Source organism: Haliotis asinina, chromosome 2 (assembly GCF_037392515.1).
Source record: "Haliotis asinina isolate JCU_RB_2024 chromosome 2, JCU_Hal_asi_v2, whole genome shotgun sequence".
NCBI classification, from domain to species: domain Eukaryota; kingdom Metazoa; phylum Mollusca; class Gastropoda; order Lepetellida; family Haliotidae; genus Haliotis; species Haliotis asinina.
In genome coordinates, this window is record NC_090281.1 from 96,171,772 (window position 1) to 96,195,939 (window position 24,168).

The 24,168-nt window shown below is 39.9% G+C and overlaps 1 protein-coding gene across 2 annotated transcripts in view; it reads left to right on the forward strand.

Annotated features, from left to right (window-relative positions):
- Nucleotides 1–1,355: 1,355 nt before the first annotated feature.
- LOC137273050 (sodium/myo-inositol cotransporter 2-like) overlaps nt 1,356–24,168 on the forward strand; it is a 43,449-nt gene continuing 20,636 nt past the window's right edge. Inside the window, exons 1-4 of one of the 2 annotated variants that reach the window (XM_067805489.1) lie at nt 1,356–1,539; nt 14,377–14,448; nt 16,574–16,678; nt 17,424–17,483. In XM_067805489.1, coding sequence (XP_067661590.1) covers nt 1,462–1,539; nt 14,377–14,448; nt 16,574–16,678; nt 17,424–17,483 — 315 coding nt within the window. In that variant the 5' untranslated portion in view covers nt 1,356–1,461. Of the gene's footprint in view, nt 1,540–12,309; nt 12,488–14,376; nt 14,449–16,573; nt 16,679–17,423; nt 17,484–24,168 lie in introns of those variants that run through there. The other variant, XM_067805488.1, reaches the window with a different exon arrangement.

A 24,168-nucleotide genomic window follows, 5' to 3' on the forward strand; every position in this document is an offset into this window, starting at 1 on the left:
GACAGTGGTATCTGATGCCATCTGCTTCTCTGCTTCATTTGCTTGCAGAACAATCTGTGTTCTGCATAGAACATGGCCACATGTGGTAACAAACAAGTTTGTTCATATATCTTCTGAAAGCCAATGAAAACGGAATAATTTAGTTTTTAAAAGAAAAGTCCAAACCGAGCAAACATTATAACGTGGTGTCTACGTGTATTACATGGCAAATTGCTGTCCTCGTTTTGGGGGTGGTGGTACTCTACTCTATAGGTGAAGGCACTCGGCACTCTATATGTGTAGATTCTAGTACTGTTGGGGTTGAGTTCCATCCGGTATTTGAGCCCACCAGCGCTAGGAGCCTTGGAAGGGAATGAATGTCAAAATGTCGTATGGCAACCTTCGTGTTCGCAACTCTGTCAACAGAGTGTCCCACGTTCTGAAGTCCATCGTGCAATCACTTGAAATCTGCATGGATCATTACCCGTCTCGTAACGAAGTCATCGCGGGCCATCGGGGACGTGTCTCCAAGTCTTCAAGTTGCGGTTTTCACGGAGGTGCAGTACGTCGTCCATGCCCATCTGTGCGGCCTCCCCGGAGCCTCCTGATGTTACTGATACCTGTATCATGTGGTCTTCCTGTTCTTGGACGATGCTTTAATTAACTTGTGGTCACGGGTTTCCTCATAAGTCGACTGAAAACCTTACAGTTAATGTTCTAGTTATGTATGCCAGTGGCGTCGTGTATTTTCTGTAAGTGTACATCTGGCCATTTCAAGAAAAGTTAATGTTTAGTACTGTCGTCTTTCAGCCGGTTCAGAAAACTACACCCCACGTACTGCAGTTATGAAATTTAGTCCATCATTAGCTTGCCATCACCTTGTTCGTGCACATTGCAACACAGCTTTTGAGATATCGTGAAAAACACGTGCTTTCACGTGAAGTGTAATATGCTTGGGTATGATAGTCTGTTTGGACTAAACTTTTCAAAATTGCATTTTGGTTTAGGTATTTGTTAATTATTGCTCGTGTGTTTAGATCGTTTTGTGCATCCAGGTTCACAAGATATGTCTTTATCAGAACATTCTTGAAACAAAGATATCTTTAGACCAACACTGCAACTCACACTTAACCTTTTAACAGTATCGTGTAGTTATCAGGTCAGAACACCCTTGTACACAACATGATTCTCACCTTTCCTTTACGTCCAACAGAAACAGGAAAGCAAAGCGTCACTATATTTCAAAATTAAAAAAAGAAAAGATAAGTAGATATTATCGTTAATGTCACTAAGATTTAATGTGTACACACCATCCGGTTAATGGATACAAACATACAATCTCATTGTCAGCAGTCTAGAATAGGTCAAGGTGTTGCAATGTCAAGCAACAAAGATATGTATTTGACAAAGATACGGACGCTCCGAAGCGGAGAGTAGATGGAGAGTTTGTGCATGTACACTGAATAAGAACAACACTGCATTATGTCTAGCCCAATCAACTGGATAGATATTGTGGTGCTTGTCTTGTACTTTTCTCTGGTTCTCGCTGTGGGGATCGTCGTAAGTATGACGCTATTATTTGATGTGCGGTGTGTGTTTAGCCCCTACCACATGACTGCTAGATTACCTGTATAACATGTTAACACGATTAGCCATGACTGGATGAACCATTTTACTATGTGTAAGTTTTGTTATTCATATTATTATATATTTTATTTGATTTGCTCTTTTGTATCACATTCAGCATGTTTAATTGTGCAATGCTGACTTACGTCCTAATGGTTACAAAGTTATAGAGGAAATTCCGTTCCAGTGAATTAAAGCGAATTGACATAGGTTCATGAAAAAAATCAGGGGTGCCTGTGAAGTCCGGTTTCATGGTCAGATGGTGATAAGCGTTGATTATCGGGTCAGTTTCATGATGCCATGATGATATGTTCAAAAACTTTATTCATTATACGAATATATATTCTTATTGGGTCTGTGCCATTAAGCAAGCACAGAAAGCAAGCAGATATGCCGTGAAAACCTGAAATACAGTATCAAAGTGGCGAAAAACACCATTCACTCTAGCGTGTTCAAGAGTTTCGTAGGGGTGGTCATGGTTTAACATTTGCCCCACTGTGCAGGTACTCGTTCGGTGTTATGGGACGGTGGGGTCAAAGCTGCGTAAAATTAAACTCACTCACTCCGTTTAACGACGGTTAAAGCATTTTTCTAGCAACACGAAATACATCAACAATGTGGAAAATGGAACCCTTGCCTACTGTGAAACTGGCGAACGCTTTGTCTTCAAGGCTACCACGCGTCTTCCGAATATCATTTCCCTTGACCGATGAAATATCAAGTATTATGTCCTGAAATAACTGTTCCACAATTTCATTGTACACGGGAATAGCCATGACTACTTATATTGCAAGAATGGATTACGAAATGGCCATTCGAAGCGAGGCGGTGGAATCAGCTGATCGTTTACAGGTCACGTTTTGTCGTTTTGTTGATGTTTTGCTGTCTGTAACTAAAGTCTTGCACTGGATTTCTGAATAGCATACTTTTAAGCCCTTAGTATAACGGGCAGTCAGGCTGCATTCATGTAATTCAAAACGGTCGGAAGGTAATACGGTGCGCGAAATGTGAAAGTGTTGCTACGCAATGTGTGCATTTCTTCGTGAATTTATGTGATACTTTAGTGTGATGGTGTGCGTGTACTTTAGCATCAGATTACACGTGCATGGCTTCTGTCTTCTGTCATTTACATATGTATCATGTGTTAAATCTGTCTGGATATAAATAAATGCATAATACAGGGAATGGATCTGGGGTTAAATTCAAATTTATGTCAAAAACACGTTTTCTATGTTAATTCATTACAAGCCCTTGAATGAAAATCAGAATAAAATACTATAGCTAGGTAGTATTTGACCTGTCAGATGAAATTTTTCAGCAACATAATGTTGCAAAAGCAATAAGATGTATATGTCGTATATCATACACCTCGCTGGTGGTCAGAATGATCTGTTGTTTCTTGAGACAAATCTCTAAATGACTACTTATCTTTAGATATTAAATCGTGTTAAACTTTTGTAAGAAATGGATCATCAATTAACATATATAATGACTCCCAGCAGTGACTGATGGGCTCGTGCTATAAGGACTAAATCTATGATGACTGATATTAAAGTTCCATCCGACTTTTGGGTAATAGGTGTTCGGTACATTAAAAGACGGAAAGATGTCAGAATTTAATAACAAAAGTGTGTGAGGAAGTACTGATCGAAAAGTACATATTTACATATTTATAACTAAATGTTACATACTACACGGAATTTCTTCAGTTGTCAGGGATGTGTAATGATTACTGATTGCCGATAAAAGCCTTCCAGTGGACACAGGTCGGTTGGTTTGCAGGTGTATCGCCTATTCCATTTACATCAAGATCGGTAGTATGAGAACTATTCTTTAAATTTGAATGCAGCAATAGTTCAAGAATTGCCGTTGAAAATAACATGATGGTTGATATACAGCACATATAAAGTGAGTTTTCATTATTTCATAGATGCTCTGACGCTTGTCTCGTGTTCTGTCGTAGGAAATGCAGTGACACTATACTGATCGTTCATGGCGTTATCCCCGTTATCTTCTACCGTGTCCATTTGTATTGTGTTTGGAAATTAAACATACATTTTTACAACCGATGTGGTACCAGTGGATGACATCCTTTGATCCATAGCAGACCAAAACAAAGACAACCTCCAAAGAGTCAGTCTTTCCACACATGAACAAAGAGGCAGTTCTGAAAATCTTACTCTGTTGGGTGGTTGTTTCCGGTCCGGAGACATTTGAAGAGCGTCTGCTGGAGGATATAGATCCTTCACGACTTGAACTGGTTAGGCCACAGGTCGACCTAACATTAACTACATTTCACAAATCAGAAACTAATGAATTACAGTTCAAAATAATCAAAAACAAATATATATTATAATCAGAAACAAATACATTCGGCAGTTACAAATCCTTATTTATAGATTGGTCCAAAGACGATGGTGTAGCGACTTGTGCCACTGTTGGATCCAGAATTCAATGGATAGCAGCTCTATTTTTTTACAGGTGAAGTCAACGCTATAATAACGGCTCTTAAATATATTCAAAGACTCCCTGAACATAAATAATATATAAACTATTCAAGACTCTCTTTCGTGCCTTCTGGCGATTAAAAACGTATCGTGTGAACATCCACTTTTATTAGAAATTATTGCATTGTATATTATCAATGATCTTGCTACTGGCCAATGCGACATCGTCTTTTGTTGGTTACCCAGCCACGTAGGGATTTCTGGGAATACAATGGCCGATCTTGCTGCCAGAGCAGTACTCAACAAATCTGTGACACCACTACATAATCTATACTCTGATTACAAAGTTAGCATTAGTACTTATATCCGTGATCTAATGCAAAAGAAGTGAGACACCCAAGTTGGTCAGTTAATTACATAAAGTAAAACCTTATTATATAACCTTATTATATAACCTACTTGGGTTGTCAGCCGAGATTTGAAGAGGTCATTATATATGCGACGATGTTTTATACTACGCACGAATATTATAGTGAAAGGTGAGGATGCTCCGTGTTGTATTCATTGTGATGAAAGAAGCACGGTCAAGCATATCTTACTTGACTGTCACAACTATTTCCATCACAACTATTTCAAATCACGAACTATGAAGGATCTTTTTAACAATGCAAGTTCTCATTTATTTATTGCATTTTTAAAAGAATTAGATCTGTGTAGGGATTTGTAAATAGATAAACATTTTATAATTGGAAGCTTAAATTAATAAATCAAATTGTTAGTGGCTGTACCCTCAAAGGGGGTTAAAGTACTGTAAAATTATTGTACCACCTGAGAGGTTACATAAGTCCCAAACCATTGGATGTAAATTTAAGTTTTCCAGGATCTTAGACGAATTTTGTATCATGTTAATGTATGGCTAATTCTCTGCGTGAAAGCCAATGGCTGAAGGGATGGTGTAAATCCAGTTGGGGTCCATGCAAATAGCAATAGTTTAGCAAAACTGTTTTAGATTTAATTAACGGTCTTAAAACCATATCAGTGATGTATTAGTGGTTGTACTGTTCTTCGTCAACAGGGTTTTAGTTTCTAATTTTCTTGATCTACAGTGTCATCATTAATTGTTCTTGTCACGAACCCGTGAAGGTCTCGGGGTAGAATAGGCCTTCAGCAACCCATGCTTGCCATAAAAGGCGACTCAGCTTGTTGTAAGAGGCGACTAACGGGATCGGGTGGTCAGGCTCGCTGACTTGGTTGACACATGTCATCGGTTCCCAATTGCGCAGATCGATGCTCATGTTGTTGATCACTGGATTGCCTGGTCCAGACTCGATTATTTACGGACCGCCGCCATATAGCTGTAATATTGCTGAGTGCGGCGTAAAACTAAACTCACTCACTCACTCACTCACTCTTGTCACGATATGGCTACAGTACTGCCGATGTGACGATAAATATTAACTCAGTTCAAGAGGCTGTATTAAAAGGTTACTGGCACGGTTGACTCGCGGTGGCTGAGCGGGCTAGGCTGCTGACTTTGTGTGCTGGCGATTGGTGCCTGACTCTAAGGGTGCGGGTTCGATTCCCGGATGGGACTCAACCAAAAAAGTACTAGAATTTGTACTTTAGTGAGAAAGTGAAATCTCAAGTATGACATATGTTGCATTTGTCCACTTTCTAAAATGACATCGTGTAACCATAGCTTTCGGCCGTGGGAGCCGTGCCAATTTACACCTATCGGTGGGGTACACAAAGTACGCAGTCTAGACTACCATTTGTCCGACTTTCATTTTTGTGGAAGTCGCGGTGGCTGAGCGGGCTAGGCGGCTGACTATGTGTGCTGGCGATTAGGTGCCTGACTCTGAGTGTGCAGTTTCAAATCCCAGATGGGACTCAACCGAAAAAAGTACTAGAATTTGTACTTTACTAAGAAAGTAAAATCCCAAATATAACATATGGTGCCAATATTCTAACCCTGACCTTCAAGGGTATGGTCTTGATGAAATAGGGGCTATAGGGTAGGCTTGTGGGTCAAGCGTTTGCTCGTCACGCCGAAGACTCGCATTCGATTCCCTCTACAGGTACAATGTGTGAAGACCATTTCCGGTGTCCCCCGCCGTGATATCGCTAGAATATTGCTAAAAGCGGTGTAAAATCACACTTACTCACTTACTCCTTCTATTTATAGTTTGCCTAGGCATTTCTGTAACTTCCTGAACATTCTGTAACTTGTTGGTTACACCACGGTGGTTTATTCCGTGCTAGTCTTGACTTACACCATGAATATAGCCACACGCACACTGCCCCGTAACTGAACAGACACTGTGCTGTGCAGTTACGACAATATTACAATAACTCAGCCAGGGTACAATATGTGAAATGTATTGTGACAAAATATATTAGATGAGCATCTGTCGCACAGGTTTACAACTTGTTGCAGATCAACTCACGAGTGATTAAAGGTGGTGTGGCCTGAAGTAACATTGCATAACAGATACGTTCAAAGCCAGTGACGCATGGCAGTTAGTAAAACAATGAGTTTTGCAACATAATTAAGCATATCCCCCCTCTCTCTCTCTCTCTCTCTCTCTCTCTCTCTCTCTCTCTCTCTCTCTCTCTCTCTCTCTCTCTCTCTCTCTCTCTCTCTCTCTCTCTCTCTCTCTCTCTCTCTCTCTCTCTCTCTCTCTCTCTCTCTCTCTCTCAAAACATTTATGTGTGAGGTACATCTTACCTCACACATACATGTTTTTGGGTGTCCGGCTGAGTGCACTTCTGCTATTTTCAATATTCATTGAGCTTCGTGTACAGGCGAAGTGTATTGCAATACACCCCGCTGCCAATAGCAAACTCATTTGATACTTCTTGGTATAACAAGGGTTTGGGTGTGTGTGGGGGGGAGGGGGGGTGGGTTCATCATGCCTCATGCATCATGCACGGTTGCCGATGTTTTTACGAAAGCAAAGCGATGGAAGGGAGCTAACTCTAAATCTGTTTTTCTTGTGTCATCCGCCGTATCTAACGATGGCTACAAATAATGCCTCCAAGTGCAATAAGTAAATTTTGACAAGATGTTCAAATTTAGTTCCTGTGATTATTAAGAAGGGGAATTACATCGCGGCGACTTTACTAAGACAATATCTACGGGACAAAACAGCAAGATGCAAGATTCGAATCGTTTGATTGACACAGGTTGGCTGCAGTGTACGGTCCGACACTCATGCTTCAAATAGCTCAAAACTAACATTGAGGTGTTGGTATGATAAACACGTTGTTCACTGGGTTGCCATCGAGGGTACCTCAACCTATATGGTCCCCTCGCCACCAGTGAACAACTTATAAATTAAATATATAATACATAATAAAGATTTATCTAAAGATCTATCTACTGATGTCTTGATGTCTATTCCAGAAATGGATTCATATGTGACAGAAAACTCATTCTTTTTGCCTCTGCATACAGTCGACTGATGAACAAGTTGTTTATCTAGGACAGAAATACCTGGGATATTACTGAGTGCGTTGAACAACAGATGACGGATTCAAACCTATGTATTGAAAGTCCTGTCCACCACGCAACTACAGCAACCGTCTGTTGGGTTGTTGTGATCATTTAATAACAAATTCGTATCATCAATGTGGTGATCTAGGCCATTTTGTGTTGCAATGTCCTACATAGTATATAATTTTAACTCGCATGCTAGTTTTCTATCTCTAATGGTGAAATACTAGTTGTTTTATTTCATTTGGCGACAGATTTCATTAAACAAAATCATTCATCTACTGTCATCTAAAGTATCTACCGTTTAGCCTCAATAGGCTAAACTATTACCAAAGTGACTGTGAATTTTAATCACTCACTCGCTCATTTAATAATTGTTTCGTATTACACACGGGTTTCGAATGGTAATTATCAATTCTACATTGGGACGGCTTTAAGTTTCTAAGCTCCACAGTAAGGTTTGAACGTCGTTAAGCAATCACATGAATTTTTGTATGATAAATATATACCATAACAGAAGTAGTGGATATTCCATTCTGGGTAATATTATATGGCAACCACGTTACAGTTCATTATACCAATCGCTAGAAGCTGTATGCTGCCATCGAGGGTAATTTGGTCAGGGTGACATTGCTTCAAAGAGGCGTTCATTACACCTTATTACCGAAGGAGAAGCATACAACGCTTTTATCTTACTATCAAGTTAATTGTACAAAATATCATGTTATGTTATTTGGAAAATAGCTACAGAGTACATGACGTGTAAACAAAATGGCGCCTGTCTCTCGGCTGGAGTTTTAAATTAAGTGAAACATATTCTGACAAGCTTAAAACTGCTATAAAAATGATTTATAATATTTGAGTTGAGTGTGCAAACGACTGTTTGTATGAAATAGTTTAAATACAAAATTGGAAGACGTTGAAATAAATGTTTACATATTTAACTCAAAACCAACTAATCGAATGGTTTTCGGGCACTGCATGTATCATATTATGACGTCATACGAATGTTGGCGACACAGCTTCCCGTTATCTTTTCGATTCTCATTTTCTCCTGTGCAGATTTGTTTGGACTAATTTTGCATTATTCTTAAAGGAGTAATAGTTATATCTTCAAACGTATTGAAACTACCGAAAATAAACCATCATTTTTTTAAACCAACACACACACACACACACACACACACACACACACACACACACACACACACACAGCCTGGTTTATATATATTTAAACAATTGTCGTATAATTATGGTTTAAATTAAATCAGCTGCTATCACTATATGTTTTAATCGAATTTGAATTGATTAGAAAATCTAAAACAGTTATAATGAATCATGAAAGGTTTTTGACAAATTCGTACCTGGTTAATCAATTTTCATAATTGTTTGGTCTATGAACCACTCCACAAACAAATTCAATGTACAAGGAAATTCCTTAAAAATATGTCTGCCTACACATTTCATAAAATGTATAAATCATTTTCATTAATATTATCAGTTTTATGAACCTGTTCATATGAAACTTCAATATTAGTCCCAACGTATTGAATATTGTACATCACAGAAACTAAAGCACATGTGGCAGTAATGGCTACGTGTGATCTTCTGACACTTGTGTAGAGGCTTAAAATGTGGTATTGTAAGCTAAATGTGAGAGCTCCCCATGTAAATATTACTCAAGCAATCAAAAGCTTTCAAAGAATAAAAACGCTTACCTTATATCCACATATGATATCATGTTGAACGATATATTTAGATACTGAAATTAGTTTGATGAAAAATATCTGAACGAATCGAAGAACTGAGTTATGTATCGGATAGGCCCATCCAAATCGCTACTACCTGCTTTCTGATGTAGTATATTGACATCTATTCTTACAAATTGTGAAACTACCAAAAGGTATCCTTTCACACTGAGGAATTTTGTTTTGGAATAGTTTGGTTCACTGTGAACAAAACCTAACGAAAATATACTGTACGTATCCACAGCAAATTCTCTCCATGTGATCGGAGTTACATTGACCTAATGTAATACATAGCGGAGTTATGCCCCTTTATCTTTTTTACGTGTATGACATCTCTGTCGACGTTTGACTTCATAGAAGAAAATCCATTTTTGATATTCCTTGCGAGTCATTTTTGAATTTGTCATTGCGAGTCATTTTTTAATTCGTGTGAATAACGTTATGCATTAGCACTTAAATCCACTTCATATACACTTATGTCGTTCAGACATTAGGCTGTATTTTCTTCGCTCACACTTTTCGTAAAGATGACAAATTAAAGTTACCGTAGCAGAGTGCTTTTATTGGTGCACGATAAGAAACGGAGAAATTTACTGAGTTTTTTTATCGCACACAAAAGTTTTGGACAAAATTTTCAGTGTCTATGTCTCACAACCCCGAGGTAGTCGCAGTTATATCTATACCAACTGATAGTAAATTAAATATTCTACATTTCTGTTTAATTGTATAGCCGTACGCAGATGCAGGACCATGCGAGCGCAGATCTCGCACAACGTTCACTTTTCAAACCTTGTGAAAATGTGCGCTTGAAAAAAACTCGGCATCCAGGGGGTTTAGCCTCGTTTTCAATTAAACAAATCCTGTACTCTGGTCGTTTACTTTGGGTCACATTGGCTGTTTTGTTTGCCTCCCTTACTTTGGGTGACATTGGCTGTTTTGTTTGCCTCCCTTACTTTGGGTCACATTGGCTGTTTTGTTTGCCTCTCTTGAAACATTGAACGGTATTTAGAACCCCTAAACAATTTATACAATCTGAGTGATTCGGTGGGAGTGGAAGAGGAGGGAAAACGTAAAATAATGGAGTATGGTCCCGTCCTATCATTGCCTATACTACTACAATTAATGCACAAATTATTCCTTAAATAAAAAAAACATCATAACTGCATGATGAACAGAATCAATGCAACCGATGGAAATAATTATTCGCAGTCTCTAATCGAACATGTCAAAATGAGAATAAGACTGGTACGTGTAACGCCACTGTAAACCGCACACTCAAAAGTTAAGATGTGCTTGGGTCTTCTCGCCTTGGGGTCGACTATATAAGTGGACAATCATGGAACTGATACTTATCTCTCTGTGTGTCCCTACCTCCCTTCCGACTCAATATATTGGTCTTTCTTTGACATTGAACAATACGTGTATCAGTTCAATTTTGTACGTTGTAATGTAGATGTCATGGAGCGTACAAACATGGCTGTAGTAATTTATCAATGTCCACTATGTCAGTAAACGTGACTGATCGTAATATCCCCATTCGACTGACAGTCCCTGGTGTGTCGTGTTTCTGTGCTACGTCTCAGCTGCCTGTAAAACAAATATTACCCTTAGTCTCCGCCTGGATTGTGTCAGTGGAGAATCTAACCTTGACTTGAGGTAAACCCTAAACAGTTCCTAATAATACAATACAAGCACGCACGCACGCACGCACGCACGCACGCACGCATGCACGCACACACGCTCGCACAAACACACGCACACACGTGTAGGTAAAGCTACATCCCTCACATGAAAATAACATGTAAATGAAATAGTCCCTCTGCACACTATTCCGCAAGCAAAAAGGGCATGACCTAACATGCCTTCAATTTACGATTCTCCTCCTGACCTACAGACGCAGAATACCTTCAATGTAAACAGCTATACCGCACCCAAACACAGACAGCCATACATTGCGAGACATTAACGGTATCATTGCATTCGCAGCTATGATACAAGACCCAAACACATGTCATCACACAACAGGGGTGCATACCTATGAGTACACACCATCTACGTCAACAACAACCGAAGCAACATCAGCAAATCAAGAAAATCTGAAACAACAATAAATTAAGTACCGTGAGTCAAACACTAGAAAAACTGCACAGCAGCAGCGTTCGTTTCCACTAATCATCCACCACTACTGTTGTAGTGGCATTTTCCATTGACACCATCAACGACAGCAACAATACAACAACATCGATATCAGGCTCCATTCCGGATTACTACCAGCATAAAAATATTAACAGACTCAGCTACAATCGAAGCACCAACAACAGCTACACAGTACTATCAACAACAACACCAAGGACTACAAAAACAGTACAGACAACTCCAACATTACCCAACCACAATAAAGCAGCACAACACAATGAACTTCACCATGTCACATCCTATTACAATCACAACCACCAACAACAACAACATATGTAACACCAGCAGCAGCATCAACAACAGCTAGTAACAACTCTTTGTGAAACCTAGAGTGAAACGTATACATATAAACGCAAACAGAATGTTACGAAGAACAACTTAAAAGGTTAATTCCAGACAGAACACCGGTACAAAAGAATATCTAGTCTATATAATATTCAGAAACAACTCCATTAAGTGAAAAGGACAAAATGACTGAGTATATGTTAATGGCATATAGTAAATAACCGAGGACAGCAGATACTCGGGAAAACAAAAACAGTGACTTGCAAAGGTGAACGTAGGGACAATTTGTGTAGGATTTGAAATGAATATATGCCAATGACTGATGACATGAGCAATTTTCAAGACAACAATGCCATCACGTTACTCACAGAACGAATTATATATGAACCACGTACGATGTTATACTCACGTTGTAATGTAACACGGCATTGTCGCGTCATCCAGTCTGGCTCAGTAAACTCTGAGTGCGTATACATTTGACCCGAGTTCATTTGCATATGCATAGTAAATGAGCTGCGTTGTATACACTGCATGGGTTAGTCCAGAAGCTACTGTCATTCACGTGCACATATTCCTACCTGCTACCCAGCCTTGTACGCAGAACTGTCGACTGCCTTCAAGCCTTCAAGATGGTTGTAGCTGTTTTCAACTGGGTGGACATTCTAGTCCTTGTTTTGTATTTCTTGTTTGTGCTGGCAGTGAGTTTGATGGTAAGTATGTATTAATGTACACCTGTCTCTATCTCTCTCTCTCTCTCTCTCTCTCTCTCTCTCTCTCTCTCTCTCTCTCTCTCTCTCTCTGAGCCTCTCTCTCTCACACACACACACTCTCTGTCTCTCTCTCTCTCACACACACACACACTCTCTCTCTGTCTCTCTCTCTGTGTCTCTCACTGTCTTTTGTATTTCTTGTTTGTGCTGGCAGTGAGTTTGATGGTAAGTATGCATTAATTTACACCTGTCTGTATCTGTCTCTGTCTCTCTGTGTCTGTCTCTCTCTGACACACACACTCTCTCTTTCTCTCACTTTCTCTCTCTCTCTCTCTCTCTCTCTGCCTCTTTATCCTCTCCCTCGCTGTACCTCGATCTCTCTCCTTAGCCCTCCGTCTGCCTCACACACACATACGCACAAACACACACACACATACGCACAAACACACACACACACATGCGCACAAACACACATACGAACGTTTACATTCACAAGACTTCACACATGGAGTCGACATGTATCATCTCTACAACCTGTCACTCTGCATGTTGAAGCCGCAGATCCCCTAACCTACGTGACTGTCGCCATACATAAAATACAGCCTAAGATATACTATGAAAAAAGATTTGACCTATTTTTTCACGCCTCGGTGTAGAATGTCTGTTTATGGCCACGTTATATTCGGAGTAAGGGTCTTTCAGAGTATTTCAGTTTCTTCATCAGGTTTACGTCAATTTACGTCCTTAGTCCAACTGTCAGCCAGAAAAGTGAAAGGCCTGTGTTTGATCCCCTCGTAAAGCCATGCCCGACAAAGATAAAAATATGGTATCTGTCGTTGTTATGTCTCATGCTTGGTGGATCAAGAAGTGGCAACCTGGAGTCAATACTATGACTCTAGCTGTCGTACTGAAGTGCTACATGGTGGACTCGCGTTATCATACAGGTAATGGCGAGTCCGCTTTGCACCAACTAGATCGCCAGTTAATGAACTTTACTAAGATAAAAACAAAACAGGAGAGTGAAATGTGTTGCGGCATAGTTGGTGGAGAACGCGACCCTTAGGGCGAGGTCAACCATCCTTCAGAGAAATGCACCCAACCTATAGATGCAGAGTCTGGCCACACAATGCCAGTCTAACATCCTCCCAAGATAAACACAAAGTACTGAGTGCCTACATGGAACTGGAAACACCTCCGGGTTCAACCTGACACTATCCAGCTCTTCTATCTCCATTCCAATAGATATAACTAAATTTGGACTCTTCATTGTAGATCCGGCAACTCTAATGGCTGATGTAGTTACTTTCATTCCCAAATGAATACTAGATACAAATCGCCACCACGGTCGACACGCACTACTATGAGCATAGTAGATGCATTTTAAACTCGGTTATTCTATAACGATCAACTTAAAAACCGGGTGGGGCTCCAAGTAACACAACCAGTTACTTGAGACCACAGTGTCGTTGTTCAAGTAACCTTAGGCCAGACATGCAGATGGACAGGGTTCGACGATTTTGCCACCTAATCCCGTAGTCACATTGATTATATGTTTTTCGGTTTGCATTCACCCTAACAAACGTCACCCATTCGGTAGCAGAACTCCCACATTCAGCTGAAAGGGTCGTGATATAGTGAAAATACCCTGATGAACTGAGCAGCACTTACTCACTTTGTCGTCTCCCATGGGGTTAGCTCTGGTATCACACATGGTATGTGTTAATATTACCGTGTATCGTTTTGTTTTTACGAGGGAATAAAATTGAAGTAAGGTGCTGTACTGCAAAGGTTCGTGATATCATCCAATCGTCCATCCTTTCAGCAGTTTGAATGTCAATCCTGACATCACCTTCCCCCAATTCTGCACAGTCTCTGTTTTTCTCTTTCAGTCAATGTGCCGCAAGAACAGAGAGAGCGTGAAGGGATACTTTCTAGCTGGAAGAACAATGCTTTGGTTTCCGGTAAGTATAGTAGAAACAAGATGAAGTTCTATATGCACATATGACGCTCTACTCATATGTGGTGACGCTTGACGCATATTTCGTACTTCGTGTGTAAATACACTGTCATGTACATGATCACATGTTATATTGTGTTGACAAATGAATACACCATACTATGCATATTTCACAGAAATTATTTTGCACATTATATGGCATTACCAAATGTCATAATATACTATCCCACGGAAGTTAAAGGGTTTTTGCATACGCAAACAGCTTAAGGTGTAAATACGTATATCCCCTGTAAATTAATTCATTTTAGCCAGTTGAAAACTGAAAAACATATGAAAATGTTCCTTTTAGCGTTAAAATGTTTGGTGTGTGCGTAAGTGAGTGTGGGAGGTCTGGGGAGGTTGGGGGGAGGTCCTGTGGGACAGAAATGCTATGTGGCAGTTAGCAACAAGACATTAATGGACACAGGTCTTTTTAAGTCCTTGCAGGTTACGAATCTCTGCTACTTGCATTTGATCTACTTCTAGTGCTGTCATGACAGATGTCAAATTTACCAGTTACCAGGGAAACACATTCATTAGAATTACTTTGTGTTATCCAGATTAACAGTGTTAAAAATGAGCATATGTAAGTGTCCTTGCTTCTGATCTGCACACCTGGCAAGATCAATACGCATATCTGACTGAATACTTAATGCAGTTTTTATTCTAAACATATTATTTATTAATGTATGCATGTCCAATCTTATTTATTGGTTTACGCCACTCCCAGCATTATTCCATTCAGATCATGGTCAAAATCCTCTTGACATGAGCTTCACAAATTATTACACCACTGGGATTCCAAACGCTATTACCATATAGCAAATATGGCGTTCACGACTTGCGTTGTGCCATTTTACGCTGTGTTAAATGTATTGTTGCATTTGGCATACGAAATACAGTCCAGTTCCAGTGAAGAATCAAATGCAACCTTTATTCCGTGAAAGGCGACGTTTCGACATGGATTCTAATGTCGTTGTCAAGCAAGTGATCAACTCAACTTTTAAATGCCTATCAAGGATGTAATTTGAGTGACATTTTCATCTGGCATTAATAAAATATAGCATGAGATCGTATCCCATTAGGATATTCATATCACATCCACTGTCCTATTTCTAAACCTCTTAGGGAGCTGTCAGTAACAAGACTGGATGAGATGGTCACACCGTCAGGGACGGCATGCCTGTTGCATCACATCGTGTCCGCAGTGATGCATGTTTCATAAATTGTGGCCAAACTCACAACTTTGTGGTGTTGATAAACTAGAAACATTATCTAGGCAACCAGTATTCGAGCCCACGATAATAGGCTCCTGGCGTGCACAAGGGGCGTAACTTTTAGCAAATCACTGTCTGGTACGCAGATACATAGGTATGAAATTATGATGCATGGACATCAAATGATAAATTGGTAAATGGACGTGTGTAAATCGGATTCCCAATCTGAACTCACCAAGTTTCCATAAGCTGCATATTCGCGAGTGAACAAGCGAATAATTAAAACTTTAACTCAAACGTTATTGAGTTATTACGAAGAGAAGATTTGTCATTCATTTGAACATCAAAACCTTTATCACAAATAGAAGTCGGACAAGTGAGGATGTGTAATCCCAGATATAACCACTTTCTTAAGGACATTGTGTCTTCATACCTTTTGGTCGTGTTGTCCGGCTTTGATGGCGGAAGGCGCAGAGACTGAGTGGGTTAGATAGCTGGCGGTCGAGTGCTTGACTGTAAGAGTGTGCGTTCGAATATGTGACTCGACCTAACAATAATCTGCACTTTACCTAAGATGTATAATGCCAGATATAACACATTTGATCATTTCCTAACTGGCATTGTGTAGTCATACGTTACTCATCGCACGGGACAATCCATGCATCAAGTTGCACAGCTGTGTGTATTTGCAGTAGTGCATGACAAGGTCATGTTTTAGTCTGTCTAGTATTAAATGCAGTTCTGATACTGTCATGTTAATAACCATCACGGACCCTACATACACACGCACATATACATCTTCAAAGGATAACTGACATTTCTCTTGACATATATTGTATTATATAAATCAACGATAGATTATGATTGAAACAGATTGGAGCTTCGTTGTTTGCGAGCAACATTGGTAGTGAACACTTCGTCGGGCTGGCTGGAAGTGGAGCGGCCTCTGGAATAGCCGTTGTCGCATTTGAGTGGGGTGTAAGTATCACTGATGCTGTCATGTGGTCTAAAGCTATGATTAATGATTTATTGTGTACAGATGTGAATAAGTGTTCTTATTCTAATTCCAACCAGCTAAAACCAAAATTGAGTACATACATATTCATTGCTAAGAACGTGTGCGGACTGTCACTTGCTGAATCTTGATAATGTGCAAGTATGTAAAGTATACACTGGTAACCCAGATTATAGCTATAGGATGGCTTGAAGCCAGGTGGTTGGAGTGAGTGAGTGAGTTTGGTGAAACGCCACTTGGAACAGTATTTCAGTTATATAACTGCCACTTCCAAATCATGATCTAAGTGGATTTTGTGTCTGAGGATAGTCACGTTTGACGTTTAAAATTTAAAATTCTAAAATTCTTTAAGTCGATTTTTGTGCTATTCTGCCCCCTGTCATTCATTTGACCATGTTAAAATTTCAAAATTGTAATTTCATATTGGCAGATCTATTGTGAGCCACTATCTTTAATTGGTTGACAAAAAGGCTCTATATGTGATTCTTACCCATGAAATTTCCAGATGAAAATCCGTGTCACTCCTCACCGCAGCATATCGTGTGTGCGTGCGTGTACGTGTGCGTGCGTGCGTGTGTGAGTGTAACGCTGATCGACATCATATAAATTATGCATGCGCATTTGTTGAAACATATACTGACCTGATTCTATATTCTAGCAGCCTTTGAAGGTTTCTCCTTGACACAGTGTTTACTGTTGTGATTTCAGGCTGTGTTGCTGCTCTTGCTCTTGGGGTGGGTCTTCTTACCGATCTATCTATCCACCGGGGTAAGTAAATACACTCACCATCAATATTCATGTTCCATGTCATATTTTAGTCTGAATATGTTTGTATGTAGCTTGATGTTTGGCGAGGCAAAGTGTTTCTAATGTAAACACGTCGCAAATGTTCCAAACCCTCAAGCCGTTAAGGCAGCAGGTAGTGGACGTTTAGTTTAACTGCGTGATCGTTTTCGTTTCGTATCAGTGAATATCTTCAGCAACCAATACTCTTTCGGAGAAAGCGACTAAACACATCGTAGGAGACGGTCAACAGGCTCTGGGGGTCAGAATCCCGGATCATATTCCAGTTGCGTAGATGGTCATGATACCACAAATTTCCCCCCTTGGCATGGTCACACTTCTTGGATCACTGGATCGTTTGGTCTAGATTCGATTATTTACAAACCACCGCTATTCTGCCGGAATATTGTGAAATGTCAAACAACATATAATCAGATAAATATATGCCAAATCTATGCTTGAGTTCAAATAGTTTCACCTGTGATAATCCAGAGATTGGTAACCTCACACTCTGGGAGGAACTGTTGTCTCTCTGTCCGTGGCTAGTTGTGGTATCACACACCATGCAGGTACAGAATCCCTGTACCTGTATCACCGGAGGTCTTCCGCTGAACTGTGATATCACCGGGGATCCTCTACTGAACTGTGATATGACTGGGGGTCTTCCGCTGAACTGTGACATCACTGGGGCTTCCGCAGGACTGTGATATCGACAAGGACTTTCCGCTAAACAGCGATACCACCGGGATTCTTCTGCGGAGCTATGATATCCCTGGGGTCTTCTGCTGAACTGCGATACCACCGGGGGTCTTCTGCTGAGCTATGATATCACTGGAGATCTTTTGCTGTACTGTGATATCACCAGAGGTCTTCCACTGAACTGTGATATCACCGGGATCTTAAGCTGAACTTTGATATCACTTGGGGTCTTCCGCTGTACTGCGATATCACCAGGGTCTTCCCCTGAACTCTGATATCAAAGGGGCTTCTTCCGCTGTACTGCGACCAGGGGTCTTCCCCTAATGCATGATATCACCGGGTGTCTTCTCCAACGTGTAGTTAACTTAAGACATGCAACTGAAGTATTGGTGATAGGAGTTAAACCTACATTACTCACTGACTTAAAACAGCTACCGGCCGATCATTTAATGCTCGTGGGAGAAAGGTTGTGCCTTTTTTCTCTTTTCCGAAAAATAAATTGTATGTTGAGTTCAATTACGATCGGTCAGAAGAATTCAAGTTGAACAAGTTGTATTTTTGTATTACTCAAATTTTAAAAGATTACAATATCCATTGGTACTGGCGCCATGTAGTATCGGTGTTCTAATCTAAAGACCTCTGTTTAACTAACAATAATAATACTAACAATATGATGACGTCAAGGAAGGAATGTTTCCGTCTGTTGCACGAGTCACAGGAAGAAATGTCCACCAGTACTGGTCTTACTTGTAAATGTTGGTAACTATTGGATGTTGCAAACAAAGACTCGTGTAATATTCTCTAAATACACGTATCTAAATGTATTGTCTAAATCTGGTCTCAACAACCATGTCAGTTGTTTTGAGGTTACAATTCTGTACAGATTTTGCGTACGTGTACCATTCAATAAACTGAAGGTACACCAACCAATCAATAAACTTAAAATAGACCCACCATTTAATAAACTGAACGTAGACCGTCCATTCAATAAACTGAACGTAAAGTCACATACTGTAAACTGAACTGTACACCATTCATCACATAAGGTAGATGCGTCATTCATCATGTAATGCAGACACGCCATTCATCACATAAGGTAGATGCGTCATTCATCATGTAATGCAGACACGCCATTCATCACATAAGGTAGATGCGTCATTCATCATGTAATGCAGACACGCCATTCATCACATAAGGTAGATGCGTCATTCATCATGTAATGCAGACACGCCATTCATCACATAAGGTAGATGCGTCATTCATCATGTAATGCAGACACGCCATTCATCACATAAGGTAGATGCGTCATTCATCATGTAATGCAGACACACCATTCATCACGTAACGTGGACACGCCATTCATCACATAATGTAGACGTAGACACGCCTTTCACCACACAACATAGACGCGCCTTTCATCACATAACGTGGACACATCATTCATCACGTAACATAGACACACCTTTGATCACATAACATTTACACACCGTTCATCGCGTAATGAAGACAAGTAATTCATCACGTAGTGCAGACAGACCATTCACCAGGATAAGTAGACACGACTTTAATCACATAACGTAGACATGACATTCAAAAACATAACGTGGACACGCCATTCATCACGCAACGTAGACACGCTTTTCATCACATAACATAGACACACTATTCACCAGGTAAAGTAGACACGCCTTTCATCACATAACACGCCATTCACCACATAACGTAGACACGCCTGTCATCACCTAACGCAGACTGTTTAGTCTCAGTTCGCCTACATCACAATTCGCCTTCAACCCATACAAACACAATACAGGCTATTTGGGAATAGAAAATACTCATACTCTTAGAATGACCCTGACTCACTGGTCAGACTGGCATTGAGACAGATCGATCATGGAACAGTTGCCATACCAAGCTCAAAGATCTATCGAAACCTGGATAGACCTCGCGGCGGGTATCTTGCTTCGGGAAGATCACCGCTTCAGTTCATTGACGCGGCTGTCCATCTTATCAACAGCTGAAGTGAGAATGGACATCTCACAAGTGAACTTTCTCAATACTGATGTGATATGATATGATATATGATAAATGATAAATATATTATCATTTCCTTGTGATCAAAAATGATATGATGTGAAGATAAAACGTGATATATGATAAATAAATTTAATTTATCATTTATTTGTGATCAGAAAATGACAAAAAAACAGAAATAAATAAACACTTTTTAAAGGTTCTACTTCCTCAACTACAAGAGTCAACTTTTACATCATAGGGGTGACACAAGTTTCTCACTGCGTAATCAACAGGGTCTTTGCGTAATCTTCAAGGTTAAGGTCAACGCCTATAGTACCTTTATACAGTGAGGCATGCTGGCGAGGGAATAACCAATGTGAGTACCAGAGAGGAAAGATTTTCGTGAAAATTCATTTCGTTTGGGATACTACAGAGAACAAGAACTTAACTTTGGGGTACCATGAGTCCTATGCCATACGGCAGTTCACATCAGACCACGCACCTGCTGATGATACAGAGTGGTTGAACATCGAATATCCGGATTTCACACTTGGCTTAACTGCATGAAAGCAGCTGGCCATTTCTGGCGTCACCGTCATGATAGTTTCATGCGACGTAAAACAACACTCATTTGTCTTTACAAAATAACGTAACCGCTGGTATATCAATGTCTCTTCTTCAAGAAAACTGTCGGGAAGCAAAATATTGCATTTCTATTCCCAACAGCGTCCGGCTAAAGGCTTCAAAAGAAGCACTTGTTATAACCCTGCCTGATGCCCCGCATAAGGCGATAAAACAGCTCCGAGTATGATGGTATGATGTGTGGGAACGAGGTAGCCGTGTACTGCTGCATGGCATATAAGGTGGCTAGCGCAATATTAGGGGCGTTAACCACCAACACGTGCAAGCACGTGCAAGACCCCGTTATGAAAACCTGTTACACCTCACTGCTATCTATTAAGAAAATATCCATGAACCCTGCGTCCACCCTGCGTACCATGACCCTAAAAGAGCTTGCCCTAAATGAAATATCATTGCAAGTATGTAATTAAGAACACGAATGCATAGACACAATGTACTTATCCGAGGGTTGTCCTCGTCGCCCATCAGCATTTGATAAGTGTAAGTTTGTTGACATGTATGTTCGTGCTGCAACATTAAAGACGTCTACTAATGCCCGCTTTGCGCTTCTACATACAGCATTGTTCACGCCTGTTTCATTAAGGTCGATCAGAGGACGAAAGTAATGATATAAAAACCTACTCAAAAAGCCCAAAAGTGATTTGCGATATTTACATAACTAGCAACCTGGAATATCAACATATATACTGTTATCTTAGTATTTGTCGTAATACACTCTTCAAAAAAAAGAAACGCAAAACCCAACTATGAAACTTTCGTGTTATTCAAGGACGTGTGGATCAGCGGAAAACAAAGGTACATTCATGAAAGTTTGTGGAGCAATGCATTGCTATCTTGTCCATGTTTCATGAGAATAACAGTCATCCACAATCATTACTGCTGTCCACCAGGTAGTGTTGAAGTCAGTATTTCGTGTAACCTCCTCCAGCTGCTACCACTGCTCGACACCTCCTGGGAACAGGTCGAATCAATCGTTGGATGTTTCGTTGTGGAATCCTTCCTCCTGAAGCATGTGGAACAACTGTTGAATATTCTGTGGTGGATTACAACGTCGACGTACCCGTAAGTGTTCGAGGGCCAGGGGAGGGTACTGATGTTGTTATTGGCCAGGTAGTCCACGGTGGCACGTGCTGTGTAGTCCTGTTGGAAGAGCTACTGTTGATGGTCAACAAGGTGAAGAACGGAGAATCTGGTCCATGTATCGACCATTTGTCGAATTTGTTTGACGAAATCGAACCCACAATAGACTTATCGTGGTGGGATGAACGTTGAAGATCCTTGCCACCTCACTCTTTCATTCGCCAGCTTGCAATCGTCCAGTTGTCTTATATCGATCGGCAGCGTTGAGATGTCTCATTTTCGTGTACAGTGCTTGCAAAGATCGTGGATGAAACTGTGAGATTCATTTGGGTCTTTTATAGTCACATGCTGTACTCATGCCTTGCAGGTGAGAAACAATCATTGTGCCTGATATTCGTGCTTCCACGTACATCATGACAATCCTGATTGATCCTGATTCAAAATCATTTCTGGTTGCGTTTGGTCAAGCAAAACAGTCCAGAAACAACGCGCAACCTTAAAATAATGTTTGAGTTTACATACGAGTGTACAGTTTACTCGTATCTGTACAACATTGTAAGTATTATTTTTGAATTTCATTTTGCGTTTCTTTTTTTGAAGAGTGTATCTTAGACGTACAAGATTCTATAGTACGGCCACACTCATTTCGGACTACAAAATACAAACCTCTTTCCATGGTCACTGTTGACGACTGTCGATAAGTTCTATAAATATCAGTTGCCAATACATGCATAATTCCCACAAGTGCAACTTCAAAGAGTTTTCCGTGCGTTAAAACCTCGGATGAACTACATGTATTTAGATTGTTTTATAAACTATCAGTTGTCAGACTCAGGTTTAGCATTCACACACTTCCTGATATCTCTGGGAGCTGACACCTGACAGCACATTTAACCATATCAGTGTATACTGCTGAATATTTTAATGTAAACAGTCTAGCATAAACAGTTGCAAAAAGAAATAGAAATTGCTAATATCTATTCAATTGTATAAGTATTAATTACTTCCAACCTTTCCCTTCATCATGAAAATCATGAATAATATATTCAATCATGCAAAGAATGTTTCTGACTGTGCACTATGGACAACCTGTTGTTCTGGTTAAAAGTTAAGCTGATTTAATGAACCGAAAGGAAAATGTGTTTTAATATCGTTGGTGCAAATGAATTTTCATATGATATTCAGAAGGATTAAAAAAAATGTTTAGATTAATTATGGTTAGAGCAACTACAGTTTTGACATTTGAATAAATAGACACAGTCTTTTGTAGTAGTTATACGATATTGATATTCAGGGGATTTCATGTTAAAACATGCCAGTATGCATGTACAGGGCATACAGAAAAATAGAAAATATCAGTTACTGCCAATATAAATATGATCTTTTCATATTTTCAAGTTGAAATTATTCAATATGTATCAAACATATGTCACAACAACATATGTGTGCTGTTATTCAAGCCACAGTGTTAAAAGCATAGAATACTGTTCAACAGAAGACTGGCATAAGTTGCAACCTGTACACAAAACTTTCAAACGATTTGAATCTTTAATCTTTGAAAAGTAGTGAAGCGTTGTAGTCTTCCTGAACGTAAATTAGATGAATTTGCGAGTCAAATGGTATTAACATACTATCATGCATACTCCCGACCACAGGCAGTGATAATAGCATAGGGCTCTTTTTGACAAGCTTGTTTGACTATATAGAGATATATATTCAGAGGGTATACACATACCGTCCACAGACACATTCTACTGTTGTAATAATACAAGCCCAGTTCTCCGCAGTGAAAATGAATGGTGTGGAATACGAAATTGTCAGGGATAAAAGGCAATGCGAATATAGGGCCAATATTAGAATGCAACTCATCTAAAATAGGTGAAATGTAATTTCCATCATGAAAACGATTTGTTTGATTCGCTTTACGCATGTTACATCTGTATTGCCATTCATAAGATATACTTGTGTTCAACACATTCTGAATGACAAATTTATAAATACGACCAAGAGCGTTAGTGTGCGTCCCTGGAAAGTAACAAGAATTGATGACGGAGACAGAAGTCATGTATATTAAGTCGTGGGACGCCACGACTTACCACACAATTCGTCCGTTTCGGCCGATGATCTCATAAGTTGGTGACCGTCTCTCTGACTGCTTAGGTCAGTCAGGTTTTGTAAGATGTTAATTGGCATTTACACCGAATGTTCGCTGAATGCATTAAACTGTCAAAGG